General features: G+C 44.1%; 1 protein-coding gene across 4 annotated transcripts in view; it reads left to right on the top strand.

Annotated features, from left to right (window-relative positions):
- Positions 1 to 4,103: 4,103 nt before the first annotated feature.
- Positions 4,104 to 26,786, top strand: part of PIK3R1 (phosphoinositide-3-kinase regulatory subunit 1) — a 79,834-nt gene continuing 57,151 nt past the window's right edge. Inside the window, exons 1-3 of one of the 4 annotated variants that reach the window (XM_019496014.2) lie at positions 4,143 to 4,204; positions 8,726 to 8,818; positions 9,869 to 10,609. In XM_019496014.2, coding sequence (XP_019351559.1) covers positions 10,255 to 10,609 — 355 coding nt within the window. In that variant the 5' untranslated portion in view covers positions 4,143 to 4,204; positions 8,726 to 8,818; positions 9,869 to 10,254. Of the gene's footprint in view, positions 4,205 to 4,498; positions 4,519 to 8,725; positions 8,819 to 9,868; positions 10,610 to 13,001; positions 13,045 to 26,786 lie in introns of those variants that run through there. The other 3 variants (XM_019496013.2, XM_059725118.1, XM_019496016.2) reach the window with 3 other exon arrangements.

Below are 26,786 nucleotides of genomic sequence, written 5' to 3'. Positions count from 1 at the left end.
TCCTTAGCCTGATGAAGGGTTTTTGAACCCGAAAGCTTGCTTAATAACTATTCTCCAACCATTTGGGTTGGTCTAATAAAAGATATCAAATTCACCCAAGGAACCTTGTCTGCCTATATCCTTAGACCAACATGGCTACAACCTAAACCCCTGCATCATGATTGATTGGTAACTGGTAACACAGTAGCTTAGCAGCCAGGCCTGCAGTAGTGTCTCCCCACCCCTCCCTGCCCCAAGACAGAGACAGTCAGTTGCACAAGCACCTATGTCACGAGTTTTGCCTGTCAGCAGCTGGAGGCGTAGTGCCCCAGAACCCCCCTGCACTGATCTTGATAGCCGGCAGGCTTTGTGGCTGCAGCAGGGGCTACCATCCCTGCAGCGCCTTAACACACACAGTGTCACCCATGTCACAAGTTTTTCTTGTCTGAAACTTGAGGTGCAGTTCCCCCCAAACCCCTGCACCTATCTCCTTGAAACTTGGCAGGCTTTGCAGCCTCAGCAGGGGCCACCACCCCTGCAGTTTTCAGCTTACTGCACCTGAACACACACAGGGTCATCTATGTCACGAGTTTTGCCTGTCAGCAGCTTGAGGTGCAGTTCCCCCCAAACCCCTGCACCTATCACCTTGAAACTTGTCAGGCTTTGTGGCCTTACCAGGGGCTACCACCTCTGCAGTCCCATCCATCCCCCCCACCCCCGTGGTGTAACACATACACGTGACATGAGTTTTGCTTTGAAGAATTTGGGGTGCAGTTCCACCCGAACCCCTGCACCGATCTTCTTAAAACTTGGCAGCCATCATGCTCTCAGCAGAGGCTACCATCCCTGCAAGTTTTATCCAAATTAGACAAAAAACAAAATTATAGATATTTCATTGATTCCCCATTATACCCTGTGGCCAGATCTCTGAGGCAGCTCCAAAGGTTCAGAGCCGCTTCGGGCAGATTGAAGCGGAAACCTGGTCTGGAGGTCCAGCTTGGACCACTGGCATCTGAAGCGGCCAGATCCAAAGCTGAATCAAATAGCTGCGTACTCACACAGGCCTACAGACTACTATAAAAATGGAAGTTTGTCTTAATTATGATGTCTTTCTAGACACTGAAATCCCTTTACCAGCCCAATTGTAGCTGTTTCTCATATCATATTTTGAAGAGCTGACCTCTTCACTCTGTCCAGATAGGCTAGACTTGTATTTGTGCCCTTATGTCATGTCTTAATTTCCACAACTACTTTCCCTGACCTCTTTGGCACTAAAATCACCTTCCCCCTATGCCTACAAAGTACAGCTGCTACAATCATCTCTGGCTAATCCACCTGACCACATCTCATGCATCTGAATCCTTTCAGTAGCTCCCTTTACTGCACAATTTCAAGCTTAAATTCTTTGCCCTCACTTTCAAGCTTTATATAACTTCCTGCTACCTACATATCCAACCTACTCTTATCACATAGCCCATGCATTTACCCATAGTGTTTTGACATGTCCCTTGTTTTTCTGTCCATTTTTTATTGTAAACTCCTTAGGGCAGGAAATGAGTCTTTTAAATATGTATTATATGGAGGTAAGCATACTTTGGCATTCTCTAATTTGGGGCTGGCCAATCTGCGGCATGTGCGCCACAAGTGGCACAAGCAACATTTGTGTATAACACGTGGCAGATCGAGGAGGGGATAGGCAGCCATGGCAGTTAGGGCAGGAAGTAGACCAGCAGATCTGTCAGAGGAAGGGGATGGCAGTGGTGCTCATGAAGGGTTTAGAGCTAGTTTGTGAAATGCCTGCCAAAAAGGTTGGCCCTCACTGCTGTAATTAGTGAAAGCAGCTGAAGGTATAGCTGTATCCCACCTCTCACCGTCTCCCATGTGGCTGTGCTTTCTCTCCTCACTACCCAGGCATATATCCCCCCTCATCAGAAGCACGATGTGCACCCTGGAAAACTCTGGGCCATAGGCGACACATGCCTCCTGAGGCTGGGGACACGGTGACCACCCACAGGCACTGATGCAGGTGGTAGTGAGGGTGGGTCAAGTGGGGACCGTCCGCAGGTAGCCGTTAGTGGCAGGGGGGTGGGGTCCCCCTTACAGCCGATCTCCGACGGGGGGGGAGGGGCCGTGGTTGGCTGCCAAGCCCGGAAGCGCTGGTGGTGTGCCTGGAAGTGCCAGCAGCATTTCTCGAGTGTGGGAGGGTGGCACCAGCGCTCCACTTGCCCCCCCTGCCCATCGTGTAAGCTGAGAGCACTCGCTCTCAGGGGGTACACATGCACCCTCTACATGTCACCTACGCTCTGGGCCCCTGAGGGCTTACAGCTTGCACAGCTGAACAGGGGTTAGCAGCAAACAATGTGCTGTATGCTAAGCCCTTATCTCAACAGGCCTCCAATTCTGCAGCATAGACTTGTCTCCTCTCCCGCAACTATTTCAGAGTCTGAGTGGGGGACCTGAGAAATGCCTTTCGGCTCTGACTTGCTGAGCTGAGGTCATCGTGTCGTCTCCTGCTGAGATGGCAAGTAAGGTTGAGGTTTGCACTGAACAGATTGAGAATCAGCATTGCCAGCATGCAGGCATATATACAAGCTTCCCTTTTCTTCTGGACACTGTCTCTAAACCCTACACCATGACAGATATTAAAAAAAGAAAAGGCAAAGAGGAACTAGCAGAAGCACATGGAACACATGAGCTCTCCCTGCCCAACCTCCCTCCTTGGCCTGGACCGCAGCCTTTGCTGCACTGGAGCTAATTTGCAAGTATTGTGGCAAGGCCCAGCTGCAGCGGCAGCCTGGGAGGCGCACCACATACCAAGTGCTGCCAGGGGCAGATCTGGCGGGGTGCAATTGCCCTTTGATTCCTAGTCCACCCAGAGCTTAAACCCAACCGCCTGGCAGTTTTATTCAGGCAGCAGAGGGAATCAACTGATTTCATGGCTTATTACAATCTATCCTATTCTTTCTAAACTCTTAATTCTCCAGGCATTAACAACCCTCTCTCCTTTGGAACGGTCTTGACGTTCCACTAACGGAGCCCTTCTGCTGTGCATTAGCTGCTCCTGGTAACATAGCTCCTATTTCACAGCCCTGCCAACTTGTTTTTGACTCTAGCGAAAAAAGAGTGCAGGCGGGCAAATGGCAACTCAGCTGAACATTAGCTCCAGAGTGGACATTGTTTCCCATGGAGGCCAGGACACACCGTCAAGGCACTCACAACAGGCAGGAGTGTTTTATGAGCTGGAGAGGTGCCCAGATCAGCCCAAGGACTGCAAGGCTACTGAGCAGCGTTTCTCATTACAGGAGTCCCTCACCATTGGTGGGGGATACATTCTAGAGATCCCTGAGAATGCGGAAGTCCGTGAACACCGTACTGTATTGATAATAGGCTAGGGTAAACAGGCTGGAGACAGTAATTCCAATAAAATGCTAACTAGTGTTTTATTCCCTGCTCTAATAAAACCCTTAGCTGAGACTGCAACATATTGATGTAAAAGTATCACCAGAGCACAGTAACAAAGTGTCATCATGCTACCTGGGCAAGACAGGCCCGGTCATTGCAGCCTACTGTGAATATTTGAAACAGTGAATCCCAAATCCCCGAGTAGAGAGGGTTTCCTGTATTATTTCTGCCTCCTTCCTTGGCCTGTGTCAGACCAAACGGGGTCTACGGTGGGGTCAGCCCCATCCCGATCAAGTTGGGTTTGGTTTTGCTGGGCCCTGCGAGGGCATGCTGCAGCTCACGGCCTCTGGTATGTTAGGAAAGCTTCTGGTTTCTTTTAGAAACGGAGGGCGGGCGTTGCTACCCGCGAGGATGAAGCACCCGGTGCCCACCCTCCTTCCCAGGGACCTGCGGAGAGTTGGCAGAAGAGAGGCTGAGACGCTTCTCCGTCCCGAAACCCGGGCCGGTCGAGGGCCCGCGGGACTGCAGGCAGCGGGGCCGGGCTCCCCGTCCTCTCCTCCCGCCTCGGGCCCCCCGGGCCGCACCTCCCGCCCGCAGGCGCCTGGGGGCCGGTGACGAGCCGCCGGCTGTGGCCGCGGCCGCTGCTGCCGCCTGGTGAGTGACAGCGCGGGTGGGCGGCGCTGCCCGGCCGAGCCCAGGCGCGGGTTGGCGGGGCCGGCGGAGGCGGGGGCGGCGCGGAGCCGGCAGGGGCCCCGTGCACACTCTCTGGCGGCGGCGGCGGCACGGCACGGCACGGCACGGCACGGAGCGCCCGGCCGGGAAGGTAGGAGCGGCGGGGCCGGGCCGGGCGGGCAGCCGGGTGGGGAGACGGCGGGACCCGGCGCTGCCCTTCCCTGTTGTGCGCGGAAGTGCGGCCGCCTCCCTGCAGCGAGACCTCGGGGCCAGGAACAAAGCGGGCGCGGGCGCGGGCGCTGCCCCCCGGCTTGGGCTGAGCGGAGCAGGAGCAGGAGCCGCGGCCCCGGGACCCAGCCCCGCCGGCCGCCTGCCCTGCACCCCCGGGCTGAGAGCTGTGCAAGGCTTGCCCTTCTCTTCTCCTCCTCGCTCCTACAGCTCTTCCTGTAACATTTCAAACAAAAGGTCTCTAGCCATCGCCTTGCTTGGCAAGGGAGGGTTTTTGTGTGAGTGTGTGGGGGGGGTTGTCTTTTTTTTTTTTTTTTTTTTTGCGGGGGGACTTTGAGAGACTTAGAGAAAGTGCTGGCTTCTGGGCGCCTGGAGCCCCCCATGCTTGCTGCGCGCACAGCTTTTGTTCCCCGCCGTGGACTTTTCCCAGGAACCGAGGAGCCCTCGGGTTCGGCAGGGGAGGAAAGGACTGGCCCTGGTTGCCAAATTCCTGCCCCAAGCCGCGGAGGGGCTGCGGTTGCAGTAGGTCGTGCTGACACCTGCAAGGAGCTGGCCTAGGGGCCCGGCGCTTCGCCTGCTGCAAAGCCGATTTCCCCTGAAAGGAGATTTCAGTCTGTAGGTGACCTCTTGACTGCTGTCAGTGGAGGTTTCCTGGGGCCGTGCAGAGGGTGACTCCTTCTGTTGCTTAATACCATGGGAAGACGCTTAGCAGTGGCAGCAAGATAAGCTGGTAAAAGAAAAATTCTTGTGTTTTTTCTTTTCCCCTCTGTAACGCGGCCCTGCAGTGGTGGTCGTTGTACATGTAGTGTTTTATGGTGCGTGCCAGAGTGGTATAACTTTTTGAAATATAGAACTGGTTCAGTTAACTTCTTTGCACAGAAATACTTGAACTCTTTCAGTGCAAGAAACCTCAGAGGCTTAGGCAGTTTTCTCCAAAGATAAGGGGATACAAGTTAGGTAATGAATCCTCCTTTGTTTGCTATTTTCCTAAGGAAGGATAATATCCAAATGAGTTGCTTATCTTGTTTATTTCTATTTAGAGAATGGCAGCATCCAAAGCAATTCAGTGTAGAGATAACTGAAATTTGACTTGCACCTGTATAGACACCTAGTGGGGAGAAGAGAATTAGCCTTCAAGCAAGTCTGTATTAAAGTTCAGTTTGTCTCATTTTAGTGCTTTTGCTCTGCTTCTCTAAATTCGTTGGTCAGCTTCTGCTGACAAAGCTCACATGATTGCTGTGGAAGAGAAGTTAATACACTCTGCAGTCCCTTCCCCCTCTAGGATTTTATTTGTCCTCCACTGTGAATTCAGGGAATCTTTGGGGGAAAAAAAAGTCAGATGAAAGCATGCATATCATTGTCAGACAAGACAAGATACAGTTGTTCCTTAGGCATGACTACCTAAGAAGGGAAAAATGCTTTGTTACCTTGATGAGGGATGTGTGGAATAAGTGTTGGATTCAGATGTTGCTTTAGCCTTGTTGGAAGCAATGTGTAGAAACGGATGCCTTTTTTCCTCAGCCATTTAAAGGAATGTTGTCAGAGGGAATACTTGTGTACCACTGGTTTGGAAGTCTGAATATCATTTTAGTGGGGAAGAGATGGAAAAGAGCATTTTCCTCCTCTGTTGTATAGGTTTGTAAGAGCCTCTAGTAACTCTCTAAGGGCATGTTTGCTTACCAGTGCACAAACATGGAGCAATTGGTATGTATGTGAGGAAGTTGGTAGGGGCTACAAGTTGTCCTCAGCCCCAAACGGACAAGGACCTGATGCTCCATTTAACCCCTTGAGGCTCTTTGTTTTTGACCATAAACTATAAAGACGGTGCCAATTCTGCATCCTGTGTGGTGGTGTTTGTGTTACTGGGTACCTGCAAGTGTGAATCCAGCCACTCTGCCCTGGCCTATACACAACAGTGTACTAGTTGTTGCCAGGTTTCGTTGCAGCAACCAGAGATCTGGGTTTCCCTCGCTTTATGCTGTACATGCGTTCCTGGAAAATGGCACATAACTCGAATTCACATAAAGGGAACACACTTTACAATGTAACAAACAGGGATATGTTTCAAGATCTTGACTGTACTGACCCCCAGACTCATTGCTGTCACTTACAAGACAATTTTGGTACTCGCCAACAGCAGGCAGTACACACAAGCACAGGGCACTATCATCATGGAGATGGCAACTACAGAAACACACGTTGCAGACAACAAGCGAGGGGCACAGATCCACACAGGAGGCTATATTTTGGTGCGTGTTACTCCCACAATGCACTGCACAAAGCAGGTGACTGTGGGCTTCCACCACACCAATCGCATAAGAGTGAATTTACCTCACATGTAACAAATTTTTGGTATAAAAAACGTTGTTGTTTAAGAGTGAATTTGGACATACAGAGCCTGCATCAAGTGAGGGAAACCTGTAGTCACGTGCAAAGATGACAAGGCCGTGCTGGTGGTGGTTGGGCCGGAAGGCATTACAGCAGCTCAGTATTTCTTGAGGATTCTGCCAGTGTCCAGCTAGCTGGACTAGAGGCAACCTTGTACTACTTGCTCAAGTCTAAAATAGTTCTGACATACAAGTTAGGCCTTTTTTCACGTTTCTTTCTTTTGGATGTGGACTTAATCAGTTTGGAGTTTCCTATTTTAAACTAGATCAAAATATTTCACGTTTCTACAAGATTTCAAATTTTGAATTGCTAGACCACATGTGAGGGGTATAACCAGTCTTTACTGATAGTAAGTGGGGTTTTTTTTTTAAAGTTGCTGTGATATCTGATGACAAAAGATAGGAGGAGTAGGTCAAGTCAGTTAAATTATGCAGTGTTCAGAAGAATGATTTGGTTATCTGCCAAAATGCCTGCAGGCAGTAAGAGCAAAGTGCGTGGTTGTAGTGAAGCACTTGTTGAACCTTTCTTAACAAGAAAATTAAATATTTCAGAAAATTTAGCCTTGTGGAAGTGGTAATTTTGTAACAGGTTTTGCTGGGCCTTTCTGTTGTTTTTTTTAAATGGGAAACAGTTGAGTTCCAAATCCAGAACTAAGGTGTGTAAGTGCACTGTGTTCCCTTGTTGTAAGAAATGGGAGTAGTCCATGCTTACAAAATTACTGCTGTACCTTTTAATTGTTGCTTGTGTTGCAGATTCCCCCTCCCCCTTACCCCCTTATTCTGGAAGGGTTGTCTACATTTGCCTTTGAATGAGAAACTAAATTAGGTGCCAACAAAGAAAAATATCCATTTTAATTTTGAAGTTTACAGATTCTTTATATTAAGCAGTATGAGCTACAAGTTGGGAGTGGGATTTTCCAAAGTGCATAAGGAAACTTCACTTTGAAGCTCAGAGGGAATTGAGTCATATTTGGTCATACTGTAGAGAAAGCTGGGAGAGCCAGGCACTTGCAGACAGACGTCTCTGTATAATGTTGCAGGGGCTTTAGGGATAATCCTTATGTCATGTAGGTTATGGGACCTGTCAACTTCTTGTGGCTCCATTGGGAGCTAAGCAGAAAAGAGGGAACTCATCGGGGGGGGGGGGGCAGCAAGAAATAGGGGATACAGTGTTAACCAGGGCACCTGTTGGGGTAACTAGAAATAATGGCCACAAATTGGAAGAGAGCAAATTCAGACTGAACATCAGGAAAAAATTCTTTACAGTGAGGGTTGCCAAAATATGGAATAAGCTTCCAAGGGAGGTGGTGCTGTCCCCTTCCTTGGAGGTATTTAAAAGGAGATTGACAGACACCTGGCTTGGGTCATCTGACCCAAGCACTCATTCCTGCCCAGGGCAGGGGGTCGGACTTGATGATCTAATAGGTCCCTTCTGACCTCAATATCTATGAAATGATGAATTTACTGAAGATCAGGACCATCAGATAGAAGGCAAAGGCTGTAGCCCTCAGCACTCCCATCTTCCTTCTTTCCCTGCATGCTCTAGTGCTGAACATGGGGGAGATTTTTAGTGTATTTATAATTCCTTTTCCTGCTCAGTCTCTACTGTTCTTGGACCTACTGAGTACACTTTGTTAGGTCTCTGAAATGTAAAGAACGGTGCTGCAGAAACAACTGAGCCACCCTATTATATGGTTGATAAGTGAACGCATCTTTTGGGGTTTGTTGGGGAGAAAGAGATAAATTTTGACTTAGTTAAGGGAATAGATGGTTTGATTCAGAATCTGATTAAACGTGGTTCCACATCATTCCTTACAAAACAGTTTGCAATTAGCTATGTGATATATAAATTTGTTGACTGAGATATCACCTCTTTCTAGTGTGAAAGGGAGTGTTACTCTGAATAAATCCAGCTTCCTGCAAAACTAAGAAGTTGGTATTCAATAAAATTATTACCTAGTGGTATTACATAACCCCCTTAAGGTGTTTAGTCAACTGCAATTTATATTTTACAATATGACATTGAATATTTTGTACTTTTTTTGTTTCCAACACAGCTATTCAGATTATGCATCAAATTGGCTCTTTAAACAAATGGAAATGAACAACAGTTGAAATAATAAAGATTTTTAGAAAGACCTCAGTGTTCTGTAAGTTTCCGAGCTACTTTTTAGTATATTAAAAAAATTTAACAGCATTTTTTTCATCATTTAGTCAAAAAGACCAGATAGGAATTTTCAGACCTGCAGCCATACATGTATAATTTCAGGGTCCTCCCCCGACACTGCCCAGGAGCTGCTGCTGCTCCTTCTGTAGCCAGGGTGTGTCAGTTTCAGTTGCTGATATTTAGCACTAGAATTTTTTTTTTTAAATAGGGTGGGCAGAAAACCTAAAAACCCTGAAGAGTGCAATTTTAAGAGAAATTATACCTGCAAAAGATCACCTCTGACTTTTTTTCTTGTACACTTTTATGAAATATCCCAGATATCCCCTGAAGGGTTGTTTAATCCAAGTAGCATTAGTCTTTCTTCTCCCAAGCTGTTCTGTGCAAATTTATATAAAGCCCTGGTAGGTTAAGCAGAAACCACTCTTCAGATCCTCATCCTCTCTGCTAGAACCACAGAAGAATACCTCAGAAAATAATGTTGTCCATGTCAGCACCAGTTCTAGTGGGTTTCTGTTTTGTCATTACTTTGCACAGAAAAGTTGTGGCTATGGGCCATCAGAGAGGCTAGATGGACTCCTAATGCCAGGTTAGAGGCTGCATTGTGAGAGAGGTGGTAGAGAAAGTCCTTTCCAGATACTGTGGTATTCACCAGGAATTTCCAAATACAAACAGTCCTCGGACTTATGACACAATTAGTTCCTGAAAACTGTCTTAAGTCGAAACATTGTAACTTAGAACTGATTTTCACATAGGAACAATGTTATAAGTGGGGGACTGGTTCCTGAACCAAAGCCTGATACCCTATTTTCACCAAAAATAACCCAGAATTTTGTACTCAGTCAATTATAGATGAGTAATATAGCTACATTCATGTATTTATATTTTAAATTGGTGCAATTCTCAACCCTCTCTTGCGCCTTTCCATGTGATCACAAGACCTATCCAAAACATGGCTTCAGTCTTAAGTTAACAAGTCTAGTAAAATATGAAAAACCCCACAAATTTTCCTTTGTATTTTTTTTTCCTTTTTTAGGTAAAGCATGTATGCAAAGCTCAGTGACAAAAGGTATAAGACGCATGAGCCCTCTATGGCAAGTACATTGGAAGGAGGAGTTGCAGGCTCTAAAACCCAGATAAACTCAAACATTTGGACCCAGAGCTGCCGGGAAACTTGGAAGAGAAACTGACTGGAAGACTATTGCTATAAAAGTGGAACCCATTCTTCTGCAACATCATTAATTAAAAATAAATACGCAAATTATCGGCAACATAATGACTGATCTTGGTGCTTTTTGAATCTCTGGATGATTTTATTCTTTAGGAATTACTATTGACATTTTTCTATCCCTTTTAGTATATATTTGTACATAAAATATAACTGGACAGTTCAGGTTTTGTATTGTTTAATAATATTATTGAATGTTAAAATACTTCCCAAGGATGAGTGCAGAAGGATACCAGTACAGAGCTTTATATGACTACAAAAAAGAGCGGGAAGAAGACATTGACTTGCATGTAGGGGATATATTAACTGTGAATAAAGGTACCTTACTAGCACTTGGATTCAGTGAAGGGGAAGAAGCAAAGCCTGAAGAAATTGGTTGGTTGAATGGCTTTAATGAAACCACAGGTGAAAGGGGTGACTTTCCAGGAACATATGTAGAGTACATTGGAAGAAAAAAGATTTCTCCTCCAACTCCAAAGCCTCGTCCTCCACGACCCCTTCCTGTAGCACCAAGCCCTGCAAAAGCTGAAGCAGAGTGTGAACAACAAGGTTAGTGCTGGAGTTCAGTACTTTTCTCCACCCCCTATTATGACTTTACCATATGATATACTTTTTCTCTGTTTCAGAGTTTTAATTTGGATATAAATTTTCTTGTACGACAATTCAGCCAATATACTTTTGTAATGGATCGTAAAGATTTTCAGAATGAGCAAACTTATGTTTGGTCTTAGATTCTTTTATTCTCTAAGAAGACAGTAGACACTTCCCATTTGTGGTGCATCAGATTCACTAATGGGAATCCTGTGGTGAATCTGACAGTATAAACTTTCAATTGTGTAAACCAGTCCCACTACAGAATTCTTATCAACTGGCTAAAAAGGCATACAACTGGAGGTTTAATATATAGTGCTACATATTGCAACAAGATCAGATATTTATAAAATGAGTAATGGGATAATCATAGAAAAAAATCAAGCTTAAATTATTTTTATTTTACTGTGCATCTTGTCCAGAAAACACTGGCTTCTGTAAGCAATGAAAATTATTTCCTGTGCTATCTGACGCTGCAGCAGTGTTCTGGTTAGAGTTAAGATGCATTTGGCTCATAGTCCCTGGCAGACCACGGAAAGGGTTTTTGTTTGTTGGGAGAATTGTGGATGTATACCTGTCCTAGGGTGACCCTGACTTCTCTCTGTCCTACATACTGGAGTTCAGACTTCTCAAGACTTACTTTAAATGAAAACAAATCAGCCAGGCCCAGTAGGTGTTATTTTGATGCTTTGCGGGTCACTTCAAATTTCTCAAAATACAGCATATGGTACACTTCTAGAAGTTATGTGAAAGGAAGAAATGGGGAAAGAAGAGAAAGGGGAAACATAAGTTGAAGAAAAGGAAGAAAAATGAAGAACAACTGTCTCAAGCTGTTAGAGAGGTTACAGAATAGCTATAAAGGCGTAGAGAGTGTTCCTTTTTTATCCACGCCACAGAATTATATGGGTGTTCAGCAGTATAGCAAACTTAAAGATGACTTGAGAAGGTTTGAGAATGACTGACTGCATTCTGTTCCTTATGAATGATAGGTGTAGAAATGTTCAGATCATCATTTAAACAAGAAGTAGCTTTATAATATATTTTTCTCTCATTTCCATCAGTAATTTTAAAAAATAACATAAGTTAGATTTGTTTCCTATAGCGGTGCAACAGTCCTGTCCAGTGACATCACACCATGTGACTACAGATATGTTGACAGAACAAGGAGCAACAGTCTCAAGTTACAGCACGGGAAGTTTAAGTTAGATATTAGGAAGAATTTTCTTACTAGGCGGGTAGTAAAACACTGGAGCAGGTTACCCAGAGAAGTTGTGAACTCTCCATCCTTGCAGGTTTTTAAGACCCAGCTAGACAAAGCCTTGACTGGGATGATCTAGTTGGGGGTGGTCTTACTTTGAGCAGGAGGTTGGACTAGATGTCCTCCTGAGGTCCCTTCCAAGCTTCATTTTCTATGATTCTAAATAGTTATTCTGTCACTGAGTTGTGGCCACAGTTTATCGGGTGGGGTGGGGCGGGGTGAAAGCTGATTTGCAAGCCTCTGTTCACACAGTTATCCAGGTAAACTGTAATTTAAAAAAAAAAAGGAAACGGAGCATTGTGTATGACCACTACATGGAAATGTGTAAAACACTTCTTTACAAAGCTTCCACAACGTATTAAAAACCAGACCTGGGCTATGCTTCAGAAAAACAACTTCCTCAAAGACATTTAAGAATTGTTTGTAACTCCATGGTGTTTTAGTTACAGACTGTTAAGAGCCTGGGTAAAAATTTCACAGGTCCATACTTCCCACTCAAAAGCAATCAGTCTCTAAAAGTCAGGTTTTTAAAAATCGGAATACTTATACATGCAGATAAGCATCTAACTCCAGACCCATTAGGCATATATCTGCATCTCCAGCAGTGTTTAAAACCTTTGAAAGCCTTATCCTTAGTCTTTTAAACCCCAGTTGTTTTTAGTCAGATTTAGATTCCTAAAAACTGATTTGGGTATTTAAAATGGGAATAAAGCACCACTGGTGCTTTTCAACAGCTCTGATCTTTTTAGCAGTCTGTAGTACAAAGTCAATGTGTTGGCGTGGCTTGTAAAGCTTGTTTTTGCTCTGAACTTAGTAACTTGCAGAACAGGAGATTGTGGAATGTAGTTGTATTTGGGCACCTTAAACATGGATAGCTGGCAGGTAGTTCTGAGGAGTAGTAGGGGAATACGTTGCCTTTATAAGAGCATTGTTCACCCTGGGAAATTTTAATCTGAGGTAGTTACCACTAATAGGCTTGAAACAGTGATTCCCATGAACATAAGTTTAGTTTGTACAGTTGGACTTGCCTGAGCTCTGCATGCACTTAGTTATGCTAGGGCTGTGGTTTTTCAACCTTTTTTTCATTTGCAGGCCCCTAAAAAGTTTCAAATGGTGGTGTGGACCCCTCTGAATTGTAAGTGTGGGTATTCAAATACTTTTGATTGATTTATGATCATCTTTTGTTGACCTCTTAGACAGTTTGTGGACACCCAGGAGGTCTGCGGACCACATGCTTTGGGGACCCCTGTGCTATGTGCTCATTATGGGTATTTCTTAAAGCAGTAGTTCACACTGCTTTTTAGACTCCAGGCTTCCTTTAGAAAATGCCAACCCTTAGTTTTTACTCCTTTGACTTCAGAAAGATAATAGAGCAATTCTTCTGTTGCAAAGAAGCCGGACTATAGCGGGCCTGAATATTTTAACCCTATGAATTCATGTTTGAAATGTCTAGGTTTATCTTGTGAATCATGTTTGTACACTTATCAGTGCTAATATTGCATAGCACCCACAGCAACCTTAAAAGGATGTCGAGTCACCCTGGTTGAGAATCACTGTGTTTAAGTTATGGCTGCTGGAGCTGTTCTGTGATATTCTTCTTCAGCTCTAGAATTAACTCCTTTTGTGTCTGCATGTACACTAGTGTTAAACTTAGTTTATTCTAGGATTTTTTTTTTTTTTTTTTTAAGTAAGACAGTGTCCTAAATGCCAATGGCAGGTTCTGTCCTTGCTTGAGGCATGCTGCATCAGAATATTACCTACTTATAATACTAGCACTTAACTTTGATCACCCTAAAACTGTGGTGGCTTAGAGCATGGTAGATATAATGGATGATATGATGATATGAAACAAGATTAGACTACGGCAGCTGTGAATACACAATTTTTTTTATTTATTTTTTTTAAGAGAAGATGATCTTTAAGTTCAACCTGTAACTTTTTTTGATAAAAAAAATTCTTTATGCTAACACCCATTTTTGAATTCATGGGGTCTGTATGTTGCCTATAATGGATGGCTAGCTCATTAATACCTAAAGATCAGTGATTAGAGTTCTCTGCCCACCTGTAGGAGAAATGCAGAACTGTGAACTTCAGGTACCATTAGGAAGAGTTTGTTTTTTAATCTTGTGTGTTCCTTTAAGAGACATTGAAAAAAGCAAAGGATTATAAGGGGCTTTTTGTGCATTTGATTTTAAAGGCATGCTGTAATTTCTTTTTGTTGTTTAAGAAAAAAAGTCAAGAGATGTACCAAATACTAGAAACAAAAAGGGAAAAAAGGAATATAAACTATCTATTAGTCAAGGGGGAGGGAGAAGGAGGATATCTGAAATGAAACCAGCGGGTGCAACCTTCAATTACCTGCTGGGGGGGGGGGGTTCCAAAGAGGATTGAGCTAGACTGTTCTCACTGGTGGCAGATAACAGAACAAGGAGTAATGGTCTCAAGTTGCAACAAGGGAAGTTTAGGCTGGATATTTAAAAACAAAACAAAAACCCGAAACTTTCTCACTAGGAGGATAGTCAAGTACTGGAACAGGCTACGTGGGAAGGTTGTAGAATCTCCATCCTTAGAGGTTTTTAGGACCCCAAAACCTTGGCTGGGATGATTTAATTAGGGCTGCTCCTGCTTGGAGTAGGGGGTTGAACTAGACTAGGTCCCTTCCAACCCTTATTTTCTATGATTTCTGTGACGAGGGAGGTATGTACATGTAGAATCACTTATGAATCTGTTGAAATAAAAATGAGAACAAAGTGTTGTTTTTTTTTAAAAAAAGCACTTGGCTTTCAGGTGGCTTCTAGTTTTGGCTTTCATTATTTTCTACGTTCTGTTTTAAAAAATGCTACAGGCAACAGAATAGTTAATATTGTCCACCAGTCAAATTAAGATTGGCAGCAGGCCAGCAAGATTCTTCCCAGGACGATAAAATATTGCTCTGTACAGCCCTAGCATACATTTTGAAATATATTAATACTAGTTGTGTAACTTGTTTTACTGTATATGGTCAAGTTTATATTTTCAGTGCTTAATAATTTGGAACTGCTGTGTATCAAAGTGACAAACTGACAGGGGAACTGCAAGTAGGGACATCTTTCTTGTAACAGTCAGTTGTTCATAGTTTGCATGATTTTTTTCCCCCCTTCTGTTGGCTTAGTCAGCTTTGTGCAGGGGGAGAGTACATATTTTAGTAAGTGCAAAGCAGTTGGAGGGCTTTTTAAAAGTATTATCATTAAGTTCCTTCAATTTTAAGCCAACAAAAAGATTTTTTCATTTCAACTCATTCTTTTTTAAGTATTTTAATAATTAAAATTCTCTCAATTTTAATTAACTTTTTACTATTTACTATGTCTGTGTTTCTTTTGTATTTTTGTATTCCTCAGGTCATTCCCTTTCTAGGTAGCTTTATTCAAGTTTTTGTGCACTCATTTACCTACAGTATTTGGTCATAGTGCTGAAAATACCAATAGATACCTCTGCATCATAACCTCACTAAATTTTAGTGGATTTGTTCAGATATGTAAATGCATCTTGTATCCGCAGAATCATGACCTTTGCCAGGGGAAGCTTGATCATCCAGTGTGCCATTTCTAAATCATTTTTAGGGCTAAAATATTGGATAACTATATGAAATTGTAAGACTCTCTTTCATGTGATCTGCCTTCCCTTCCCTTCCCCTTCCCTTTTTTTTAATTTAAAGCGTATCGAAATGGTACAGGTTTGAGCGTTTTCTTTCCCTCTTAATTAAATTGCATCTGAATGAAATGAGGGGAGAGAATAGCCATTTAGGCCTGGCACAGGTCAGGGCTCTACAATGGCAGCCTTAATTTGTGCCATTGAATGTCATCCCTTTTGCTCCAGCAGGACATAGTCCTGTTTCCCCCATTCCCATTTGAACTCTGGAGAAGGGAATGTCTATCTCTGCTACCTCCAGGGACACTGCCAACAAGTTTAATTTATTAAATTATTTTTTATGCTGAATTCTTAAGTTTGTTTTTGTAAGTAAGTTTAGGAACCAGAGCAGACTTTCATAGTAATCTCTTTTCAATTTTTTTTTCTGCTCAGGAAGTTACTGAGCTTTTTAGAAGAGGCTAAAATGATCACGTATGTTGATATTGCATACTGTTTGAATGAGTTCAAGCATTAATAGACATTAGAGGTTTTTTAACTATCAGAGAAATGCAACATGGATTTTTAATCCCTCCCTCCTGCTAGAAAGAATATAGATCAACAAGTCACATATAGATAATGGCACATGGCACACAGCACTTGCCTGTCTGTTCCAAATGGGTTAGACAACTACTGACCAAACTTAGGATGCAATCAATATATGGCAGAAGATCCAAATTAGGGAGACTAAATGCCCTTATGTATGCTTGAAATAAAAACAATTTAGTTTTATTTGTGTTAATAATTGTTTTATAAGCTCAATGTACTGTTTCTTTGTGATGTAAATAATTTTCAGCACTGAGATGGAGATGCATGCATTCCATACAAAGTTAACTCTGGGTCTGAAAATGACTTATGCCTTTCAGAGTAAAGAAGACATAAAAAAATGCTTAGAGCATTGTTGCTGAGGCTAGTGATTGCCTGCATCTTGATTTGCTGCACATACTTGATATGAGGTTACATTTTTGTTAAATTCTATAATATTCAGAAATAATGGTTGGTGGTGCTCAAATTGCATTTCAGGATTCTGGAGTGGGGTGGAACGTTTGATCCAGGGATGGGAACTTACTTGGGCTGGAGTGCCACTTAACAAGCTTTGAGCTATTGAGGGCTGCACATGCATGCCTGCACACATGTGCAGACACTACATGCTCACAGGCATGCATGTGCAGAAACACACACACATGCCCCCCACAGCTCTTTCTGCACCCCCCTCCCCTGCTTTGAGTCCCTGAATGCGGTTGTGTTGAGAAGCAACTGTGGCAGCCGTACCCATGTGGCCTGAAGCAGCACATGGAAACATAGGATGGCACTGGCCTGGCCTTGTGCAGGAAAAAGGGGGCCAGGAGCTGTGGGTTAACCTGGGCTGGGGCAGTGCCGTGCTGTCTTCAGCCCCCCTCTCTGTACCCTCTTCCCTGTCTGGAGACCTCAACATGTGAACAAGCCAGTGCTGCATTGTTCCACATGAGTGCAGTTAGAGCAGCTCTTGCCTGAGCCCGCCATGTGCCAGGGACTCAGGATTGGGCAGGAGTTGTGCCAGCTGTGACACGGCTCAAAGCAGCACTCGGGAACACGGTATAGCACCACATTGGCAGGCCAGGCCTCGGTTGGGCCCAGATAACCTGTGGGTCCTGGCTGTCTTCCCCCTGCATCCTCTTCTTTGACAATGGGAAGAACCATACCTGAGTTTTGACTCTCACTGTGGGGCCAGGCTGTCTGGTCTGCCAATGGCTGCAGGGTCAGAGCTGCTCACAGGCAGCCTCACTGGGCAGAAGCCTGGCCAGGACCTCAGTGCTCCCTGCCTTGGAACGTACGCTGGGGGCTGTGGAGCGAGGCAGGGTGAGGTGGGCCAGGCCAGGGAGGGAAGTGGCTGGCTGCCTGACCACTGGAGCTGCTGTAGCTGGCTGCAGCTCAGGGAAGGGAGAAGGACAAAAGGCACTGAAAGCCAGGGCAGCCATGGGCTGGATACAATTCTCCTTCAGAGGGCCAGCTGCAGGCCAGATAGAATCATTTGTTGGGCTGGATCTGGCCCATGGGCCCTATTTTGCCCACCCCTGATTTAATCAATAGGAAGGCTGAGCATTGCAGGGAAAGGAAGAAATAGCAGGATTCATTCTTGCTTTTTCTCTGCACAGGCATACTCTTAGACACTTAGTATTTCAACTGAGTCAGTTAAGTCTGATACCACATTCATCCAGGCTTATCTTAAACTGGTTTTGGCCATTTTGAAAGTGGCTTATATGCATTGAACTTGTGTTACAGATTTAAACTGGCTTCTGATCACTTCTACCAGTTTGTGTGTAACTTCTGTCCCTAACCTATATGTCAAGCATCGAGATTAGGATCAGTTCATGGTTGTTGCTTAAGCCCACCTGCTGGCAGTAGGAAATAAACATTTATTAGTAAATGTAAAAGGACTTCAGTAAACTAGATAAATAAAAAAAAATCTAGTTATGCTATGAAGAGTACTCACCCATTCATTTTATAGTGGAGTAGTTTTAATATTGACCCCTACCTGTGTCATTAGTTAGCTAATTATTGTTTTGTTTTTTGAGTAATTTTTTAGGGTTTTTTTAGTTGACTTGCCTTCTTCTAGCCTTTTGTAGTACTCTTAACTGTTTAAAGCCTCCATTACAGTCATGCACCTGGGAAAGATTTAAAATACCACAAATGCAAAACTGGCCTTCTCATCTTAATCAGGGATATTTTAACCTATTCTACTGGCCAGGACCCACGACTGTGTAAAATACTTCTCATTTAGGTGTATACATGAGAAAATAAACTTTTGAGTTTCAGCAACACATGGTGTGTTACAGCTGCTAAATAATTGCCAGGAAAGGATAATTTTGTATCATCAGCAAATGGCCGTACCTGCATTAATAGTTGCATGGTGGCACTTACTCATGTATGTTCCCTCATGTGAAAGAACACAGATGTTAGTAATACAGCTGCCTCCAAATCTTTCACTTGTATAACTTGCTCACAATGCTAGTTTCCATGATGAACAACCGTGAAATCAGTCTGAAGGCTGAAATCTGAAGAATTACTCTATTTTAATGGCTAGGAATGAGAAGGCAGTTGCATGATTAGTATATCTATTTAACTGTAGTGAAGGCCCTTCTGTTATCTGTTCTAACAATGCTTTTGTCATTGTACTGAAAGTACTGTAGATTTGAGAATATAGTTGGATTATTTTAGCACAGAGGGAAATTGAAACATCAGTCTTAGGTTTTATTTTGAAAAGATTTTCCATTCTTAGCAAGACTAACTTAATTAACTTTGTTCAAGCAAAATACACAGTCGGAACATAGCCTGAAGTTTTCTTCTTGGAAAGGATATTCTGTTGCTTTTATATATGTGTGTTTAAATTTGTTTTTTGTTTTTGTCACCATTTTCGAACCAAAACAGCATTTTTAACTTTACCTTGTGCTTAACTATAACTGAACCTAATTTGGTGCGAAGAATAGCTGCACCAGTTTACAGTCTGTATCAAATTGATTGCTTTTCGTTATAGCCGATATGTATATTACAGGTGGATTCAAGGGTACATTCAGCATCTCAGAATATAGTACAGAATATATAGTATAGAATATTTTCAGTTTGACACTCATTACAAAAACATTTACAATTGGCTAGTATCAAAGATAATCACTTATGATGGTAACTGGTGCTTATAAGTAGGAAGAGAGTTTCATTATGAAGTATTTAAAGTTACATATTCAATGTCTGTCTAAAGACTTTAAAAAAATCTTATTGAAAAGACAACAAGCAAGAGAGACTCCCTGCCTTTAGCAAGAGATCCCAGAATATATCAGATTTGTTCTCAGTCCCCATTGTTTCTTGTCTTGTACCAAATACAAGAATACCACTTTCACATAGATAATGCTTATCTAAATAGTTCCTTTATCATTGTTTAAATATGATGATTAATAGGTGAACTGCACTAGATGTAGTATATTTGATGTCATTCCTATCACCAGCTCCTTTCCAGAGGAGGGGAAAAATCAAATTCCCCTACCCCTGAATCCTAAGAAAGTATTCTGTGAGTTTGAATCTTACAGCTTCTGTTTTATATAGATGTGTACTTGGTTACAATTTAGTATTTTAAGTGATGTTATTTTATATCATGACCTTTCATGTGCTAAGTCAATAGTGACTAAAACCACAAACTCCAGCTCAGAAATGCATTTGTAAATTGCTGTTGACGGTTCTTCTCTACTTCTCAAAAATAATTTAACTAAGACCTTACGTAAAGTCAGTAAGAAACTAGGACCCAGCTCTCTAACAGACCCCAGTCTTTGCATTGTGCGGTTTTCAGAATGACTATACCAGCTTTGGTTACCCTATCCTCTATCCAACATAAACTGTACTTCTTTCCCAGATCCTCAGATAATATCCAGGATTCCTAATTTCCATGATTCTACTTATGACTGTTTTTGTAACTTGCTGGGCAAATGTATGTGGCTGGTCTAGAAAGGCAATGATAGTTAATGCCATAGCTTGAGTAGGTAAGGATCTAAGCCAGGGATTTAAAGGTCAGACATATCAAAATCTTCTGCTGACCTTTGAGGCACCTGGTTCACACAGTAAGAAAATAACTTAAACACTAATTGTGAATCACCAAACCAAGTTTGACATTTCAGGCATTTGTCAAACATTTTTCTTGTCTAATATATTGGCTGTGCAAGTGCATGGGTTGCACCCACTCAATCTACAAGAACATGAGTCTGACACCTTAGCTTGAGAGCATAGCTGTCTAGCACAAATAGTGCAAATAACCTTTTCAGGAGGAGGTCTTGGGTTTGATCTTTGGTGGTGAGACAGTTGTACATACTTCAGATCATGCAGGTTGAGAGGATTCCTTCTGCTGGCAGGGATGGGGGACTTTCCTCAATAGGCAGACCTGCTGGTAGAAGACAGGTGTACACCCTCCGATTGCTGCCAGTTCTGGCAGCATCCAGTATTCACAAGTCTGGGAGAGGATCGGCATGTTTCAGGAAATAAGCAAAGAATAAGTTTGGCTGAAAAATATATAAAAAAACCTGTTTGACATAAAATTGTATTTCCAAATAAAATTGCTCATGAAAGTGGAAATTTTTCTTGGGAGAACTTTTTTTTCTGTCAGAAACCAGTGTGCCTGAAAGCTGAAGTATTTTATCCAGAATCCAAAAATAATTCAGTTCAAAGTGGCATTGTTGTTTTTGCATGGGTGTTGTAGTTTGGGTGCCTTCTGTAACTTCCCCTTGTATGGGCCAGGCTCTGTGGCTGGACTACATCTACCATGATGATGTAACTCCAGTTTGGCCTCAACTAAAACTTTTGATGGTATAACTATGCCAGTTAGGGGTGTGAAAAGATCACACCTCTTTGCCAATGTAGCAGTGTCAAGAAAGTCTCTGGTATGCATGCTGTAACAACATAATAGGACATCTGCTGGCTTAAAATATGTTTGTTATGAGGCTCTGTCATCATGCCTATACAGCAGCAATAGCTATTCTGTTCTGTAGACAAGGTTTCAGCCTCTTTTTCACCAAGAAGGGGAAGAGAAGTCAAGTCAGTTCTGAGACTATTGTGACTATTGGGGCACCTTAGTTGCTGTAACAACCCTCCTAGGTTAGTTGAATTGCTTTGTATCACTGGCAGGGATCCTGGTTTTCCCTGATTAAAACAAATTGCAATTTCTCTGATAAAACCCCCAAAATCCATGATTTAAAATGAAGCACCCCTCACTCCCCTCCCGCATCCCCCTGGCCCTGCTCATGCCCTTTAATTCTCACCCCCCCACAACCCTCCAGCCCTGCCAAAGGGGACCCTCAGCTGCCAGGGCTATGGAGAGAGGGACCTGGATCCACAGCCCTCTGCCCCCAGCAGGAGGTGGTGGCTGCTGCAGTGGAGTGGAACCCCACTCCCTCCCCCCCCACCTCCAACTCCTGCCTGCTAGTTGCCTGCTGCAGGCTTGGGCGGGGTGGCTCCCTGCCACTGCAAGCACTCCTGGGTGGGGGGCAGGGGGGACCTGTGTCCCCCAGATCTGTGCATGAGGTAGGCACAGACTGCCTGCTTCAGGATCTGGCTCCCTGCCCTGTTGCCCTCACCCGGGGCCTCTGCAACCCAGTGGGTGCAACCTGGCACTGCAGGGAACAGCAGGGCCATGCAAGGAAGTTGCTTGCCCCTGCGATCTCTGTGCTGCCCTGTTGCTGCATCCTCTGTGCGTGCAGCAGCAGCAAGGGGCACAACCCCTTGCCACCACCCCTGTTGCTGCTGCTGCAGGGGATACGTTGCCAGGGCAGCACAGTGCTCACAGCAGCAACAGGCTTTCCCACATGGCCCTGCTGTTCCCTGCAGCACTAGGTTGTGGAGGCCCCAGGGGAGGGCAGCAGGGTGCGGAGCCTGAGCCCACAGTAGGTAGCCTGCACCCACCCTGTGCACAGATCTGCAGGATGTGGGTCCCCCCTGCCCCCTCGGGAGTGCACTCAGCAGTGGGAAGCTGGGCTCCCTGTACCCTCCAGATATGTCACCCATGGCCCCATCCACCAGGGCCCTGCGGCCATACATTGTGGTCCTGGACCCCAAGCCCTGTGCACTGCCCAGCTGGGCAGCAACCCCACCCCTGCCCAACCACCTCCCTCCCTCCCTATGGGGGTCTCAGTCCCCCTCCCTCCCCCATTTCCCTGTGGGAGCTGCTCTCCAGGCTGCCTGGCAGGCATGTGCAGATGCATGCGCATGTGGCACCCCCTCCCTGACCGCCCTCCTCCTGTTCCTTCCCAACCCCTTGCAGACTGGAACTCTGCCATCCTGCAGAGAGCTCTTTGCAAAACTGCAAAATCGGGGTTTCTCTGAATGTGAAATGCACATTTTCCTCTGTTTTCCCATGGGAAACAGAAAACCTAGATCCCTGATCATTGGTGACTTCTTCGGGCAGAGTGACCTGGCGGCACCCATGTCCTCTCCAGCTATGGATGGCTGTTGGCTCACAGGGAGCTCATCTGCCCTTTGCCAGGTCTTTTTAGGCCTGCTGGGTGTCCACACACTCTCCTCACCCAGGCTAGCCCAGGTGGGGGTGCTGGTTTAGGTGCTGACAACCTGACCATGGAACAAGCAGTACTGGTTTACATGGTACCAGACAGCAGACCAAGAGAGGCCTGGCCTGACACGAAGAGGAACAGTGGTATGTTATCTGACACATCCAGCTGATGTATGCAGACAGTAGACAAGAATAGGAGCATAAGGACCCTGAGCTACAGCACTGGTGAAGCACCCTGGCACCATTATACATTGAGACTTCATTTTTTAGTGTTTCAGCAATGAAAAGAAAACTTGTTCTCCATAACAAGGTTGTTTTTCAAGAGCTCTAAGGAGGATGTGGACTACTACATAGAGAATCTCCCCCAAGTTCTATCGCAACCTATTCCTGGGGAGAGTTTTCTTTGCGTACTTTTAAAAAAAGTTAAAATGTTGTCAGGCTGCAGTACTCATCCATCCAGAAACTAAAAAAGTAGGTGAATAAGTAAAAGTGGAAAGACTCTGCATTCTTTTCACACCTGTATATAGCTTCCAGCACTATCAATAACTCGGTCTACTGCTCCATTTCAGAGTTTTAGGTTTAATTGCTACTTGATGGATTTGGATGGAGGAATAGAAAATGTCTGTGGTGTTTATAGCATTAAATCAAGATTGCTCCCCTAACTGCCCCCTCCTCCACTTTCTTCCTTGCAATGTATAGCACCTTGATTCTCTGAGTTAATTAGCATAGATTGCAGAGGCTGCTCCAAACTGCACCAGTTGTTAATGGGTGGGGGTGTGCAAAGCAGACCATATTTGATTTGGATTCAGATTTGGCCTGATTTGGGGGACTGATTTGACTCGGAGCACTGTCCCAATTTGATTTGGCTGAATCTGAAGATTTGATGCTGAATTCGGCTATAGACACAGCTTTAAATGTTTTTTCTACGTACCTCAAGGTACTAAGTGTGGCTTGTGAACGCTGAGATGATGGGATGTATTGAGCATCCCACAGGAGTGCAAGGGGCCCCCGCAAGTTCAGTGGCAGACCCAGAAGTGGACCAGAAGTACTTCCCAGGTACCCTGCAGACCCAGGAGACACCAGTTGCTGGGTGGTGTCCCCCACACGCTCCGTGCTGCACCTGGAAGTAGACTGAAAGTGCGTCCGGTCCACTTCCAGAGCTACTGCCGAGTGTGCTGGGGGGACCCCCTGTGCTCCCGTGGGATGCTCCATCTGCCCCACCATCTCAGCATTCACGAGATGCCTGGTACCTTGAGGTATGTAGAAAAAACATTTAAAGCTGTGGCTATGTCCGAATCATTGAATCTCTCCAAATCAATTTGGAGGGTTCGGATTTGATTTGGAGAGATTAAAGGGTCTCCTGATCGGATTCAGAGATTCAGCCACCGAATGAGGCCAAATCTCCGCCTAATTAAATCGGCGACCAAGGCTTCGCACAGCCCTATTAATGGTCTGCAAAGCACGCTAAACCAGTTAGGAACTGGCTAAATTCACTGTATTCGAGCCATATCCTCTTTCTGTCCCGACTTAAATCCCCTACCCCAAAGCGAGCTAGAGGGAGTAATGCAGGAGCTGGCTGTGCTGGTTTCATATCAGTTAAGTGCTCTTCAACACAGGAAATCCTTAGGGTGCAGACAGACAATAGGGTCCCACTGTAACTCATTGCAATTTACATAAAGTGATTTACATGAGCTGGAGCACCCCTCCCCTCAAACTAATAGACGTTTGCCTGTTGGGTGGTGGGGATGCACTGGAGTCAGCCTGCACCAACCCAGGCCAGCAGGTGTGGGCATTCTAGCAACCTCCCCGTAGGCTGCCAAACCACCCCCTTCCCCTCTTTCCATCTCTGGGGCTGTTAGCAAGGGAGCTCCCAGCTGCTGAATGGCCAGAGCTGGGAAGGAGGAGGGGGCTCCCTCACCTTGCATCCTCACCCCCAACTACCCTGGCTGGGGTATTGGGCAGAGTTGCATTGGGCCCATGGGGCAAGAGGGCTCTATTCCTCCCCCTCAGCTCTGGCCATTTAGCAGCTGACAGCTCCATCATGGCTGCTGAATAGCCAGAGCTGAGTGGGGGACAGGGGAATAGAGCCCCCTCACCTTGGGGACCTGACCCAGCTCCCCCCAGTAACCCAGCCAGGGTATCTGGGGAGGGTGCAAGGTGAGTGGGGCCTCATTCCCTGTCCCTTCCTCCATTCAGTAGCCAGCAGCTACCTCTCCTTCCCCCTGCAGACAGATTAGCTACATGTGCAAAATTAACCCTGGAGGGAACACAAGTTCCCTAAGACACTCTGCTTTTGAGCATCTTAATGGTAATACCCAATTTAACCAGAGTAAATTTTTTGTGCAATCAGCCATTTTAAAAGTGCTCTGCATGCGTGTTAAATGTTTTTCAGCACAGGAATGCATGCATGTGTGTCAAATCATGGCTGTAGAGCACTTTCAGGGGATGGATTGCTCGAAAACTGTCGCTTCTGTTTGGGCCTTTAGTTATCTAGAACTGATTGATTTTCAGCCCCTTTGTGCCTCTTGCCATAAGAGTTGAGATCTAGCCCTTTCTTTTTTTTTTGTATGTATTGTATTGTTTTCAGTGTAGTCTTTCCCTTGAGAGAAACTTCAGAAAATGTCATCTTTTGACATTTTGAGGCAAGTTATTTTGGGTAGTTTGGAGTGGAATCTGTAGAACTGTTTGAATATAATTTAAACTATATTCTTGCCAATCCAAATGGAGTCAATTGTTCTGAAGCCAAAATAACATAGTTACTCATTAGCCTGCATAAGCAATTTTCTTATGAAATGGAAGACTCGGTTGAGGGTTTGTTTTCCAGTGTAATCCAGTTCTGAGACTTAAGTTCTCTTTGTGGTCTTCACATTCTGGCCTGTTGGTAAGAGAAAGTGTTGAGGAATACATATTCAGTTACACAATGGTAAGTAGTAAAAGCTTTGTATCAAGTATCTGGAAATAAAAGACCTCTCTGTTCTTTTAGTAAGGGGTCCTCAAGGGCACGGGGGGTTGAGTGTTGAATTCTTTCTGCTCTGCTGTATTTGTAATTTATTACCATCAGTTGAAAGATTAGCATCTATTCTCTTCTGCTTTATGTTTTACTAACTTCCTTTTGGGTTCAGACTTAGTGCTGACATCTCTAACCCCCCCTCCATTTTTTTAAAATCTGTGTAATTTGCAGTCTCAAAATTTTAAGTTACTAGGTTTTTGTAATCTTATTCTTACTAGGACACTTTCTTTTGGTACAGTAAATCACTGGGGTAACTGTTTACCACAGGACATTTAATGAGAGGTCCTGCTGAGAAGGACCTCTTATTGAGCTGTTTATTTGTCTGACTTGTTTGTATAATTCTGTTGACCTATAGAGCCAAAAACAGCTCTCGCGTTAAATACAATATTAATTGCTTTCTTGCACCGTGCTAGTGTACATTCTTGAAGACACTTGATTATCACAGTTAATGTTAAATCTCACAGTTAAAAATCATTAGGAAAGAGGGCTATCTTGATTTTTGACTAAAGATATAAAACCTGTTTTTTGGTTGTGTTTTTTTTAACATGCTTTTGCAGCTAAGAAAAGGGGAAGAGTGTTAGAGGCTGTAATCGTTTTTTCTCCAGATGTTTCCTCCAAGACATATATCTGTGGTTTTATTATGACACAGTATTAGTACACCAATAAAATGAGTCTTCATTACTTTCCACTATCTGTTCTAACTATCCAATCCAACATAGTCAATGATAAACTGTGTCTAATAGCTTAAATGGAACATGTTTGTGCTTGCTTAGAAGATAAATTCTCACAACTTATTAACAGAGCCTAAATGTTTTATTCAGAGTCTGATTAAATACAGAGTTTTAAGCACTAGACTATATGTGTGCATGGTGCCTTTGTTTGTTTAAAGAACTAGTAATACAAGAAATAGCATGCTTGGATCCTACTCTTGCCTAGATTGAAGAAAAAACCCACTTTTACTTTGTTGGGAGAGGACCAGACCTATAGTCAAGGATTAGCAGCATAGAGAAAAATTCTGCAGCCTTTAACCAGGTCAATGGGAATTTTGCCTGAGAGACTATAGAATTTGGATCACAAATACTGTAATTATTCTAGCTTTATGTTATAAATCTACTATACTTAAAGTGCATTAAATTGCATATAAATGATTACTGTATACTTTAATTAAAAGGAAAACATTTAC

This window comes from Alligator mississippiensis, chromosome 3 (assembly GCF_030867095.1).
Source record: "Alligator mississippiensis isolate rAllMis1 chromosome 3, rAllMis1, whole genome shotgun sequence".
Lineage (NCBI taxonomy): Eukaryota > Metazoa > Chordata > Crocodylia > Alligatoridae > Alligator > Alligator mississippiensis.
This window is presented reverse-complemented; position numbering and strand designations above follow the sequence as displayed.